The 14,581-nt window shown below is 36.0% G+C and overlaps 1 protein-coding gene across 2 annotated transcripts; it reads left to right on the top strand.

Annotated features, from left to right (window-relative positions):
* Positions 1-240: 240 nt before the first annotated feature.
* Positions 241-13,652, top strand: EIF3L (eukaryotic translation initiation factor 3 subunit L). Of its 2 annotated transcripts, XM_070947291.1 has the most exons (13): positions 241-331; positions 652-700; positions 2,040-2,250; positions 2,645-2,724; positions 3,626-3,687; positions 3,831-3,900; positions 4,608-4,681; positions 5,388-5,559; positions 5,799-5,953; positions 7,778-7,948; positions 9,040-9,537; positions 10,112-10,192; positions 13,441-13,652. In XM_070947291.1, exons 1-13 carry the CDS (start codon positions 302-304, stop codon positions 13,477-13,479), a joined length of 1,692 nt encoding a protein of 563 aa, XP_070803392.1. In that variant the 5' UTR covers positions 241-301; the 3' UTR covers positions 13,480-13,652. The 2 variants fall into 2 exon arrangements, with proteins under 2 accessions (XP_070803392.1, XP_070803393.1); XM_070947292.1 differs by lacking the exons at positions 241-331; positions 652-700; positions 2,645-2,724 and having other exon boundaries at positions 2,081-2,250.
* The last annotated feature ends 929 nt before the right edge of the window (positions 13,653-14,581 follow it).

Below are 14,581 nucleotides of genomic sequence, written 5' to 3'. Positions count from 1 at the left end.
GAATTAACAGTGTACCAAATACACTACATTTTCTAATCATGGTTGCCGTCAGGCCTATAACATACACAGACTAAATGTACCACGTTTACTTATTCGTATTAACAGCAGATTAACTCGGTGCCGCTTATCCCTACAGTATTTTAAGTTGTCCGCCAAACGGACTATTTATACCAGCGGCTTCCGGTTTATGAGGGACGTGCCACAAATTCGGTGGCCGGAAGACTTTCTTTGCTGCAACGTTCTCGGCCAGGTTCGGCAAGTCGGCGGTGTGCGCTTTTTTTTCCGTCCTCTTAAACCCGCCATGTCGTACCCGGTGGACGATTACGAAGAGGTACAAGCGCTGCGTATCTATTGACTGAGATCTTGATTGGCGTGTGGGATTTGGGACCTTCATGGATGATTTTGCTTGGCGTTTTCGGATAAAAGGGATGGGTGGGTGCCTCCCTGTAGTGGAAGGAAGAGGGGTTGCTAGGCTGAGTTGTCACTAAAAGCAAAGCCTAGACATGGGGGCTGGGGGCTGGGGGGGTGTCTGCTTTCCAAACCCGTGGATGTTCACATATGAGGTGGGGGGGGGGCAACGATTAAGCATGTTGCACCGTGTTATCTGTACCAGATTCAAGCCTTCCCTTCCCACCCTCTCTTTTCTCGCAGGGCTCTTACGACCCATATGCTTATACAGGGGATTATGATTTACACACAGGTGAGTCCGTAAACTTTCCTGTTGATGACCTTGCTACTTCGAGTTTATGTTAGGAGGCAAAGAGTACTTACTATCCTAGATGTGGGTTGTGCTACAGACACGGTGGCAGTTCCGTTCAGAAGTGCTTTTGAGTCCAGCCCACTTCTTTATTCATTTTCTACCCCCAAAAAATATGGATAACTATGTGCTTTATTAAACTTTTGATATTTGTCTCTTACGGAAAGAAAGGTCTTTGACCTATATTCGGTTTAGTAAGTTTAATTTTTCCTTGTTTGTTTCTTTGCCAATTGCTTTTAATTTGCAGTCATAGGCTAAAGTGTGAAAAAAATTGAGTTGAAACTAGATATTAAAAAATCTGGTTACAAAAAATAACTCCTAGGCATTCCCATTCTTGTACTTCCCATTCTTGTAGTCTATTGTAGGTGTTTTATTCAGATTGCCTTGCTTAAGAATAATGGGATTTTATTTAGAATATATTTTTAAAGTTGTTGACTGAATTGGGAAGATCCAAATTCAAATGTCCACTCAGTTATGGAGCTCATTTGGGTGATTATAGAGCAGTTACTCTCTCCCAAAACAAATAATTTCTTCGGGTAGTTTAAGAATATAATGAAAAAAAAATCTTCCATATGTGTTCTGAAGCTGCCAGTTGAAAAGCAAATTTTAATTAAGAAAAAAATGTTGCTGAATTACTGACTTAGATACCAAGAATACTATGGCTTAAATTCACATTGTGACTCTGGGTAGCATCCATAATAGAACAAAATACTATTAAAAACACATCTTAAATTAGAATAAAGACAATATAAAAGCAAGGTTAAAAAACCCCAAGAAATAAGACAGAATGATGGCAAAGCATACAAAGAATACATCTAATTAACTATCACATTTAACAGTCTCCAGATTCATGGGATCCCCAAGCTCGTCGGCAAAAAACATTTTTGAGGGCTTTTCAGAATGCCCACTTTTGTTCTATATGCTTTTTTTCCTCCGACCTCTGTTGTCTTGTTTAGTAATATTCATGTTCATAGTCCTATGATGGACTATGAGCCTCAGACAGACAGACAGATATCATGCAAATGCTGCTATTATATATTTTCATCATGATATATTGGTGCAAGTATGAAAGTAATGGTATTTGCATGGATGGCATTATCATCAGTACGTTATCATTCCTCTTCTCATTCCTCCTTCCTGGCATCTGCCCCTGTTCACATTTGAAGAATTTTATTAAAAATGAAGATTCTAAAACAGATGCCTGCATTTAAATGTTAGATTCAAAATGTTGCTATTCTTCCTGATACTATGTTTTATAGTTGTTATATCTTGTATTTCATAGGAGATCCAAAACAGGATTTAGCCTATGAAAGGCAATATGAACAGCAAACCTATCAGGTGATTCCAGAAGTGATAAAAAATTTTATCCAGTACTTTCATAAGACTGTTTCAGATCTGATTGACCAGAAAGTGTATGAGCTTCAGGCCAGTCGTATATCTAGTGATGTCATTGATCAGAAGGTGTATGAGATCCAAGACATCTATGAAAACAGGTATGATTTCTTTTGCTTCAGAAACGAGCAAGAATTATCAGTATGGCTAGTTGTTATTATGGTTCAATTACATTTAAAAAGATAAAGTATTAATAAGCTATATCATTGTGAATATATAATGGGAAATAATTAAAGATTATGCAGGTATGAGAAAAATGGTAAGAAAGATGCTAAAGAACAAGATTTTTCAGTGATGTGCCATCTGCCCACATAATGGCATATGCCACTGAAAAATCTTGTTCTTTAGCATCTTATCACTTTTCTCATGGAAATCTTTACATACGTAGAGTTGGTAAAAAATGAGAGGTGGTCATGTAAATTGTGGTAGTTTATTATATGGGTTTATTATAGTCAGTCATGCCATGATTTTTCTAAATACTGATGTGTATTGCAGTTGGACCAAACTAACAGAAAGGTTCTTTAAAAACACGCCATGGCCAGAAGCAGAAGCTATTGCACCACAGGTTGGAAACGGTAAGAATTTTAAATAGAAAATGTTATTCTGACTTTGGTCCTGTACTGGAGGAATAATTTGGGGGGGAAGAGGGGGGAGGGACCAGTACATATTGAAGAAGACAGATTAAGAATTGCATTGAACTCTCTTAATTCCAAATGATTCCTTTAATGTAATAGGATATGTCACATGCGATCTGATTTGATCCACATTTCCAACATTTATATGGGAAACCTAAAAATGAGATTCAGCAGAAGAGTTTATTCTTTTTTATGGTAGTTTGTTTTTTGTACTGAAATTGTGAGACTCATGATAAATTTAAGAAGCGATATAAAAAAATATTGTCCTTGAACCTACTGTATTAAGAAGTTGATATTATAGTTTCAACAAATTAGAGGGTCTCTGTTGCCAGAAGAAATCTATCTTAACCATATTTCCTATTTGCATCACTTAGTATCCTTGAATAATTTTTTAACAATACCACTCGGTGCTTGAAGATTATGTAGTATAGTGCAATACTTTAAATTTTTAATATACAACATGACTAGTTTTTATCAAAATAAGAACAGACTGTTTTTATTATAGTTGCAGTCAATGGATCTTAATGGCAGTGAAGGATCACCAATTCTGAGATATCTCAGATGTTCATTAGCAAGAGAGACTGTGTTCAGACAAAAATGTAGCAATTCTAGCATATCATATTCATTAACTTTCAGACAGCATATGAAATTTTATTTGCCAGAGAATCATGTTGTTGATAGGTGTTTGCAGCATATTTTGTGACATATTTGTTATAGGAAATTTTTGGATTTCTGATATATTTTATTATTTTCACTTGTATCAAATACTTGAAGACCAACTGAATGAAAAACTCAAAGGCAAATACAAATGCAATAATTTATAGATTTTCTTTCATTGTAGATGCTGTGTTCCTGATTTTGTACAAGGAGTTGTATTACAGACACATCTACGCTAAAGTCAGTGTGAGTATCAGGATTAGATTGTCCTTAATGAAAAATACATTTACTTTTTGTGCAATTACTCTGTTTACTGAGAACTCCGAGATCATGTATTCATTCATTTCAGAAATTCAGGCAACTATTTATTCTTTCTTCATTTATTGCAGGGTGGCCCAACCCTGGAACAAAGATTTGAATCTTATTACAATTACTGCAATCTCTTCAACTACATTCTTAGTGAGTCTCTAAAATTATATAATTCTTTGTATTGTACAAGGGATAATAAGGATATATCTTCTATATTTAGAGTAACATTAAGTCAATTTAACATCCTAATATATAACTCTGTTCCCAAGTGTGTTTTTTCTGGAAGCCTTCTGAAGCTCTCTGACCACTTTTGTTAGTACTGTATATCTTTATTTTTTAAAAGAAAAATCCACTTCTTTATTCTGATTTTGTACATCTCTGTTTGGCTTTTCCTTTTTACATTTTGTTCTGTTAAGGACATGATCTGCTATGATATAGTGTTTATTTAGAATGCCTAGAAAACAATACAAACATGTAAAATTAAACCAAGAAGCAACAGTGCAAACTGTTAAATTAGTAAGTTAAATTAGTAAATATTCAGTGTTCATTAACTAATGGTGGGATCTAATTTGGATTAAAAGTAACTATCTATTGGAAAATGCAGCAATGTATAGATTCCCCCCCCCCGCCCCCAAATTGTTAAATAAATTGCATTATGAAGTTGGTTTTGGCACAATGCAGAATGATTTAATAATGCTATAAAGTTAGGTTCTAACTTGTCTTTGGAACTGCTCAGTCAGCAGTCCAGGATTTCTTTTTTATCCTTTTATCGGTAAAATGCGGGGAGAATAAAAACATACAGAATCTTTGTCTTGTATCATTCATTCCATATATTCCATATTAATGTTCCTTTCTAGATGCAGATGGCCCAGCTCCTCTAGAACTACCCAATCAGTGGCTTTGGGATATTATAGATGAATTTATATATCAGGTATAAAAATGGATTGTTCTCTTATGTCTATTCCACATGGCTTTTTTTAACAATGATGAAAATCTACAAAGATTGCTAGAATCAGATGCTAAGGATGCAAGTAATTTGCAGAAAACTTCCCAAAGCTTCCCAAAGTAAGACTTCCAGGTGCTTTGTGGTTGGAATGTTTATATCTTTCTGTTTCGGTCTTGGAACACTGCAGATATCCAATTATATATATGCATGGAAAGAGGTATTCATTTCTATATAGATATATATAAGATTGCAATTAGTATGGAATTTTGGGTGCTCAACAGAATTTAAACTCTTAGTGCCAGCTCTGTTTGACATATGCTATAGATACTTTGGATATGAATATGCCTATTGTTAGTGACTTGGAATCATATTTTTATGATGAGTTGTAATTTTATTCAGGGTTCTCACATTATTTGTTTTTTCTCCTACAAATTGTTATAGCTGCAATTTGGTTTCTGATTAGCACTGAGAAAACTTTACTATTTTCATTTGTAAAATAGTATATATAATTTGGTTTTGTTATAATACAATATAACATTTGTACTCATTGATGAATTATTCTTCCTTTCTCCCTTTTGTCTTTGGATAATTCTAATTTATTCAATCATTTCATTTTTTTTCTGGTTATGTAAAAAAAAAATCCAAGGAGGAAAATAATATCATCCTCATTTTCTCTTGCATTCTTTTAAAGTTTCAGTCCTATAGTCAGTATCGCTGCAAGACTGCCAAGAAATCTGAGGAAGAAATTGATTTCTTGAGGTTAAATCCTAAAATCTGGAATGTCCACAGTGTTCTTAATGTGTTGTATTCCATAGTGGACAAATCCAACATCAACAGGCAATTGGAAGTCTATACCAGTGGAGGTAAGGAAATAAAAATTTTAAAATGTGTGGGCTATACCATTCTCAATTCTCAATAATAATTATCCAGTAATTTATTCATGAGGAAGGTCTAGCAATTTTCATTCTGATCATCTGTTTCATTCAGTCTTCAGTTGCTTCATTCTGATCAGGAATCAAGCTGGCAGATTGAAATTTGCTTTTTTATTCACTGTTGCATTTAGGGTTCACATATATAGTTTCAAATTCTTTTTTTCCCTTAGGTGACCCTGAGAGTGTTGCTGGAGAATACGGTCGTCATTCTTTATATAAGATGTTGGGCTATTTTAGCCTTGTGGGTCTGCTGCGCCTCCATTCATTGCTGGGTGATTATTATCAAGCCATTAAGGTTCTGGAAAATATTGAGCTTAACAAGAAGGTAATAGAGCCACCTTTGTGTTAAAATTGCACTTTTTTAAAAGGACATTTCCCTTCTGGAATATTTATTTATTTGCATGGATTTAAGAATATGAATTTGGCTCTGAACAGCTATGTTTATATAAATATATAGATTTTGTTTGTTCTGCAAAATAATTTTTATCTAAAAATAGCTGTCAAGTTGAGCCTGGTGAATGTCTCAGAACTGTACGATGAGATTTCCAGCTTACTTTTATTCTTTGTACTGAAAAGAGATGTGGAGTCTCTTTAAAAGTTTCTGTTGCTTTTATATTCTCAGGCATTTAAATATTAAGCCATCAGTTACTGTTCATACAAAATGGTACTTTTCAAGCTATAACCCACATTTAACGCTAATATCATTTAGAAAATTAATGCATATTCCAAAATTACTTCTTTTCTTCTCTGGTGACTGTTAGCTGTGCTTCTCCATATACAACCTACTTTCCCCCTACTATAAATCTACTATTCCCTTGATTCCAAATAAATCATATAGATTGTATACTATAATCAAGCTAATATGAAGAAAACCAGTAATCTGTATAGCCCCATCTAATTTGGACTGTGTTTGAGCTGAAAATAAATAGTCCCTGTGATTTCAAACAGGATTGCCATGATTGCTCTTGACAGCTACTTGCACCCTTTAAACCCTTCCTGTCAGGAATCAAATTACATATCTGGAAAGTACAGAGTTAGGGAAGGTTGTAATATGAGATCTCTACAATGATGAATTTGTTACATTATACCTTTTAATTGGAAAAAAATGTGTATCCTTGCCCCTTTTTTTGTCAGCTAGCTGAAGATAACTATTTTAAAATATCTATGAACAAGTTTGGGTTAAAAATGCTGAATACATTTGCTTTTAAAATCATAGATAGGTTTAAATAGAATAAAATAATGTCTTGTTGCTTAACTTTAAGGTACTCAGTATCTCTTCATTATGTTCATCATTCATAATCTTTCCCCTTTAAAATGTAAATTTTAATTTGTTTTTAAAATTATTGGGTGTTTTAAATTTGTTTCGGCCAAATTGTTTAATTCGGTTTTACTCTGTTTTTAAATTTTGTATTTATGTGTTTTATTCTGTGGCTGTTCACCGCCCTGAGTCCTTCGGGAGTAGGGCGGTATATAAATCCGATAAATGAATAAATGAAAAAAATGAAATGTTTGCTGCAAGGAACTTAACAGGCCTGTCTCTTTGAAAGTTGTAGGATTAAAATGCTACATTAAGACTGAATAAGGAGGTGCTCTGCCGCAGTGCTTCAGAGACACTGTAGGGCAGTACAGGTAATCCTCAACTTACATCAGTCCATTTAGTGACCGTTTGAAGTTACAACAGCATTGAAAAAAGTGACATGACCGTTTTTCAAACTTACAAACATTGCAGCATTCCCAGGGTCACATGAACAAAATTTATACACTTGGCAACTGACTCACATTTATGATGGTTGCAGTGTTCTGAGGTCATGTAATCACCTTTTGTGACCTGACAATCAAACTCAAGGGGGAAGCCAGATTCACTTAATAACCATATTACTAATTTAATAGCTATAGTGATTCACTTAACAACTGTGGCAAAAAGGTAGTAAAATGGGGCAAAATTCACTTAACAACTATCTTGCTTAGCAACAGAAATTTTGGGCTTAATTGTGGTCGTAAATTGTAAATATGCTGCCAAGTCTTTCCTTCCTTCCTTCCTTACAAAGGCTATAGCCTTTGGAATGACGCTATTCACTCTTTGTAGAGACCGATAACATTTCTTTCCTGACTCCATGTGCTGAACAATGTCTCCTTTCTCTCTTCTCAGAGTATGTACTCACGAGTGCCAGAATGCCAGGTTACCACCTATTACTATGTTGGTTTTGCATACTTCATGATGCGACGCTACCAAGATGCAATCCGTGTCTTTGCTAATATTCTGCTGTATATTCAGAGGACCAAGAGCATGTTCCAGAGAACAACTTACAAATATGAAATGGTAAAATGTAGAAAGGCTTCTACCCTCCTTGAAAATTCTTTCCTGTTTACTAATAGTGCCAGTGATCTATCAGTATCTGTTTCACTGATATCAAGAAGTATGTTGTACTCCTCTTTCAGCTTTCAGTTCAAGTCAGTTTGTTTAAAAATTTGCAAATGCTTTCTGGTTTAGCTGAGCCTTATTTACCTTCTTGGCATCAATAGCTGCTGCCAGATGCATCCAGTATGTAACTGATTAAATCTTTCAGGAGACTATTCTTTGATCCTTTTAATTTGCCCTAGGTATATCAAACTTCAGTCTTCACTTTCGGACACTTTGATAATTTGATTTAACATGCCTATTTTCCTCGTCTGCAGTTGTGCTGCTGATGCCCTCTCCCACTTCCCATCCCTTCACGTAGTGATACTGTTTTCAAAATTGGTTTCTATGGGACCGGCTCCTTATTGTGAACTGTGCAAACCTTTATACTCTTTGTTAATGTATATCCTGTCTGGTGACAGTCCCACCAGCATATGCCTATGATGGTGTCTCAGTTTCTCCTATTCTTGCTGTTATTTTCTTAAATATGGTAATCACTTCTGTCATGAATTCTCATAGGTAGCTTTCCTTATTGGGTTGGTCTTCAAAGTTAATGTTCAAAGAGCTGAGAACTGTTTGGGATTTTATTTTTGAAGTGTTCCTTAAAAAGGGGGGTGGGGCAAGAATAGGCAAGAGACTTAAAAATACTGACTTGTTTAAAGCCACCAAAAGCATACAATGTCAATTTCAAAGCGCTTTTCAAAAATCCCTTTATATTAAGCTAACCCAGTTATCCAAAGGACTTGGTCTATTAAGCAGGACTAGAATGATGCCACTGTCTATGTTCAGGGAACTTAATAGATCAGGGCAACTTTTACTTTCCATTCGTGTGAAAAGTATGTTTGCTTGTCTAGTTTTTACTTTGGAAAGCTACCCAGGAATTCATGCCAAAAGTGAGACTTAACGGAGTGCTTCTTGGCCAGTAGCTGCTACACATACTGTATACCGTATCTTCTTAGATGTGAAGAGTAATTTATCTTTAATGTTTCTCATGGGAATTGTTTATTTTTCAGATTAACAAGCAAAATGAGCAGATGCATGCTCTTCTGGCCATTGCGCTTGCCATGTATCCAATGCGCATTGATGAAAGCATTCACCTGCAGCTTAGAGAGAAGTATGGGGATAAGATGCTACGGATGCAGAAGGGAGATCCCCAGGTATATGAGGAGCTGTTCAGCTATTCTTGTCCCAAATTTGTCTCGCCTGTGGTACCCAACTACGACAATGTGCATCCCAATTATCATAAGGAACCATACCTGCAGCAGTTAAAGGTTTTTGCTGATGAAGTCCAGCAGCAAGCTCAGCTGTCCACCATCCGCAGTTTCCTAAAACTGTACACTACTATGCCTGTGACTAAACTGGCTGGCTTCTTGGACCTCACAGAGCAGGAATTCTGCATCCAACTGCTGGTCTTCAAGCACAAAATGAAAAACCTGGTCTGGACAAGTGGCATCTCCGCCTTGGATGGAGAGTTCCAGTCAGCTTCTGAGGTGGACTTCTACATTGACAAGGTTTGACGTTTCTGCAATCCTTCTGACAGTAGTACATAGTACCTGAACTTGATACTATTTAGATGTACTGAACTCCAGTCAACAGGATGGCTGGAATGTATCATCATCAAACTCATTTACACCTTCTCTTGGGCTTGAGTTCTTTTATACACTTAATAGATGAATCTCTGTTGGAAACTGATGTAAAAACTAGATACTCCCACCATTCCCTTGCCTTGACTGTTTCTCAGGGGCCATATAGTAGTAGAGGTGGGGCCCCAGCCCTTCTCTGAAGCCCTTCCCTTGTGAGACCAGATCACTAGGCCACCTCTTAGGGGCATGAGCTTCAGGTAGAAACTCCCAAACAGACTGAAACAGACTAAATCCAACCTAAGATAATAGCAGGTAACATGACAAGTCTGTTTTCATTTTCATGACAGCAAGTCCTAAACTGGATAAACATGTCATGTTTTAGCATGATACAAGGCAGTATAAAAATAAAACCCTAATCCCAGCCTAGAGCAGACATAATACCCAGCAGATGTCTCCTAGCAGAATCTGGATATGTTGCTAACTTCTACTTTCCTTTTGGCAGGACATGATCCATATTGCAGATACAAAAGTCGCTCGACGCTATGGGGATTTCTTCATCCGTCAGATTCATAAGTTTGAAGAGGTAAGTTAATGGCTGAATGCACAGGAGAAACTTATTAACAAATAAATGGCATAGTTTCCAAAACCTGGTGGCCATGAAACTTAACACTTCTTACTTGCTTCAGTCTGGGCTTCTTTCCATACAAAGGTAGTTAAATATTAAAAGAGCACCAGTTATTCCAAACAGTATTTGTATGCAACCCCAAAATGAAGCAATTGCTGGCATCGCTTTCTGTGAGAAAAGGGAGTTGTCAAAAAAATCCCATGCATTCTCCTCGGCAACCTGCTGCCCAGAGCGCAAAATGTGGCTGTTTTAGCTATCCTGAAGATGTCACTGCGCTACCCAGAAATCAATCCAAAGGAGTAAAGATGTGTGTGTGTAAGTAAAATGGTTATCCCTAGTTCCTATTTTGTTTTTAAAAAACTGAAATGGCTTGGTACTCTCTATTGAGGTCATTTAACATGGGATCATGGTGGGGAAATGGAGGGAAGCTATCAGATGAGCATCATGTAAAGCTGCCTTGTGATTAAACCCTCAACGCTGCTGGAAGTTGGCAAGTCTCTTGTGGGTGTGAAAGGCTCCCCCCCTCCCTGAATTTCCTGCTTTGTTTTTTTTTCTAGATAGAAGAGTAAGAACAGAAAGCTAAAACCCCTTTGCCATCCCACCAGAATTCAGTTCCTAATTGTAATCAATAAATTGTATGTTAATACAAGGTTTGCTCAGAGTTGTGTGATGCACTTTAACATCATTATTTTTAAAGTAAAACCAAGATACCAGCCAGCTTCATAAGAAGGTGCATGGTTAAAATGGCCTCAGTTATAACTATGCTTTTCAGATGTCTTACTTAATCCTAGCCATTGTAGATATCATATTGCCTTAAGTGGCACGATTGTAGTTATGTTGAAAAGTAGGGGTCGGGAGATCCCTACTGCACAAAGAGTTTGCCCTCATAAGAATGAAAGGTCAGAGTTGGTGAAAGATGTTCTCCTAGACTGCAACTTTTTTGCAGAGGCTTGCCAAGATTTAAGCAGCTTACGTTACAAATAATGCCAGGCAAATCTAATTTTGAAGATGCTAATTTTGGGCTGTCTAATGACGATCACAAGATGACTCTTACAACAGCCAGTTAGAGTTTTTTTGCAGTGACTGCCAAACAAATGGTTTAAACAGAAATGGCTGAATTATTTTGAATATATTGTGTATAGTTGAGCTATGGTAAATATTTATGCTCTATTTTCCATATTGCTTACTATAATAATTTCTGTAATATGTACTTTATGTTGGTTTTCTTGACCACAAAAATCTTACAACTTTATATATGCATGCCCGTTATGTTATTCCCTGTCAGTTTAAGCATCATTGTGTAAGGAGCTAAAAGGAATAAGAACCAATAAACAAAAGAAACATCTAAAATAAGAGAAAGGAAGCAGCTGGTTTTAATTTATATCATTACCACTTCTGCATTTCTCTTTATCTTTCAAAATACTTGCCAACCATCTCTGTTTCCATCATATTTACATATTGCTTTTTGTTATTTAAACGTCTGGGTTTTTTTCAGGACTTCATTAATTTCTTCTCAGTCTTTCCCTTCTTCTTAATCCATTTTAATAATTTTTATTATTTTTCACCTGCAATTCGATGATCATTCATTTTTTTCTATATGGCTAAACCAACTCAACATATTGGTTTCTTATATTTAGTCTTATTGTGTCCATTCATTTCTAATTATTTCCATGTTTTATCATATACATTTAAGTACACTGTTCCCACTCTATTTAGCTTTATGATTCTCTTGACATATCCAAATCTCACTTCTATATAACAAACTGAGCAGAAGCGCACTTTTTATGCAGCTATTTTTGCTATTTCTGATGAATTCCTTGCAATAGATTACATAGTGCTCAGTGCCATTCTCCTACTATTCACACATCTTAAAATTTCTACATTTTATTATGATACACAAATTCATCTACTTGCTCTATTTTTCCCCATTTTGTCATTCATAATTGTTCACTTCCTTGCAAAACTCATTTAATTTTGCTGCACCATACAATTTAACATTTGATGAAATTATTCAGGTTCTCAACCAACAACATGGCAATAGAAATACATGTTCCAAATCAACAACTCTCCAACATCACCACAAGCATTCCTTACACATTTCTTTACAAATGTATTAAACAATCAAGGCCATATCACACATCCTCCCTCTAAATACTGAGCCATTTGCTAAGCAATCTGTTTATTTCTACACTTGTGATACTTGCAGCAAACAGTGATTTTATTATAATCAGCAGTTAATACTCCATAATAATAAAAACATTCCATGATTCTGATCTTTATCTCTTTATTGGGCAACTTTTCTAATGTCATAAATTGAAACAATCTTTCTCCATATATATCTCTATCACCTCTTAAGATTTTTCTGCACATATAGTACAATTCCCTGCATCCTACCAACTAGGAGATAGAGTGTAGTGTATTGACTCACCTTCAGAATACATAACTAGTTGGTCACATTTGCATGAAGGGGGATACATGATTGCTGAAGGAGAGAATAAGGAAGTCTCTAGAAATGCATAATATAGCATAAAAATGTGGAAAAAGATGCGGGAGATGAAATAATACTGTGTAATGAGGTTTCTGAAAGCAATTACAAGAGGAAAAAGATTTGAGATAACCAGCTGGATGAATGAGTACGAATTCTTTGCAACACCATCTTTGCTACGAATCTCCCAATTTCAATAACCCAAAAATTCTTTTTCTAGGTTTTTTTTTAGCAGTAACAGAGTTGGAAGGGACCTTGGAGGTCATCTAGTCCAACCCCCTGCTCACGCAGGAGACCTGTACTAGGGAATTGAACCACCGAATTGCCGACATTCTGATCGACAAGCTCAGTGTCTTAGCCACTGAGCCACCTAGTCATGTTGAATAGTCATTTTCCAGAAATGATGATTTCTAAACAATTTTGCCAGTGTAGATTTAGATAAAATGCTGCTAAAATCATTTGTAGTTTGTGTAATTTGCAGATGCCCATCTCTTTTTACAAATATGTTGGTGGTCTGACCTCAAATCTGTCCACCTTAGTACAGTCTGCCTGTGGGCTAGATTTGATTTACTCATTCAGCTACACTCAGCATTCTTGGTAGGATGCAGACAGTTGTTTGGTGAATGTATAATTGCGGCAATGACACTGAAGTGCTTAACTAAGTGGGTATTTATTCCCCCTTCCCCCAATTAACTTGTAATTAGATGTCTGTCTCTTTCAGTTGAATCGTACTCTGAAGAAGATGGGCCAGAGACCTTGAAACTCTTCTTGCATCAGCTATTTGCTCTATTTGAAGAGGGCAAGCCTGGAAGAAATATGAGCTAAGAATTTTGGAATTTTCTGTAATCTCTGCAATTTTAACTTGGATAGCAGATGGCTGTGCCCATACAAAAAAACTAGAAGGTCTAATTAAATAAATGACATTTCTTTGTATCTCTGGAGTTTGTTCATTTGTCCCTTTGAGGGAGAAATAGCTAATCTTTGGCTTCTTTTGATATTTTAGTTGTAGGGCCTGCCTACTTTCATTATATTAGAAGTGTTTCTGGCAGACTGTTTTCCAGGACTCAAACACAGGTCTTCAACTCTATTTTGAAACGTGATTTGAATTCATGCTGATTTCGCAAAAATGTGAGCCTGCCCTTTCTCCTATAGCTTTAGAATGCAAAACCACAATGCCCTGCATTGTTAAAAGAAGGAAAAGAGAAAATGCTACATGTCCAAATGATTTTCGTGACACTGTAGATTTAATCCCTCTAAGATTGAATGCCTCAGAGTATTTTACAGATCTTTTATGATGTATTTTTTCTCTCTCTCTTTTTTTTAATGTAAGGCACTGGAACAGGAAAGGTGAAGTCTCTGAATCAGGCTCAGCTTTTAGTGATCTCATGGATATGCCCAGGCATGATTTTTGGCAATATCCATGTATCTTGTTTTTTTTTAAATGTGCAAAATCAGTCTACACCCAGTAGATAGTGGACATCATATAGCACCCTTCTTATCCTTTATGATTAAATTTCTCTCCCTTTTAAAAATACTGCAAACAAACCTTCAGAGTCTTTTTATATGAAAGAAAAGCAATTATGACTACAGTCCTGTGTACATTGGAAATCATTCTCCTGAACTTGGTAGTTTTAGAAAAGTTACTAGGATTGGGCTGCCCAAAGGATAAGTCTGTTTGCTTACATTGGATCAAGTGTTAGGGAATTTTAGTATGTGACAAAGTATAGCACAAGTTATGGAACGCTTCTGAAAGTAATGAAAAAACATTGCTAAAAAATATCAGCAATTTGTTCATGCCAGACTCCTTCCAGTTTTCCTAGTGAGAGTAAGCACCATGAAATTAGAACTGCCAATTCTTTCAA

This window comes from Pituophis catenifer, unplaced genomic scaffold (assembly GCF_029215685.1).
Source record: "Pituophis catenifer annectens isolate HBS135680 unplaced genomic scaffold, rPitCat1.0.hap2 SCAF_7, whole genome shotgun sequence".
In the NCBI taxonomy this organism is placed as follows: Eukaryota; Metazoa; Chordata; class Lepidosauria; order Squamata; family Colubridae; genus Pituophis; species Pituophis catenifer.
This window is presented reverse-complemented; position numbering and strand designations above follow the sequence as displayed.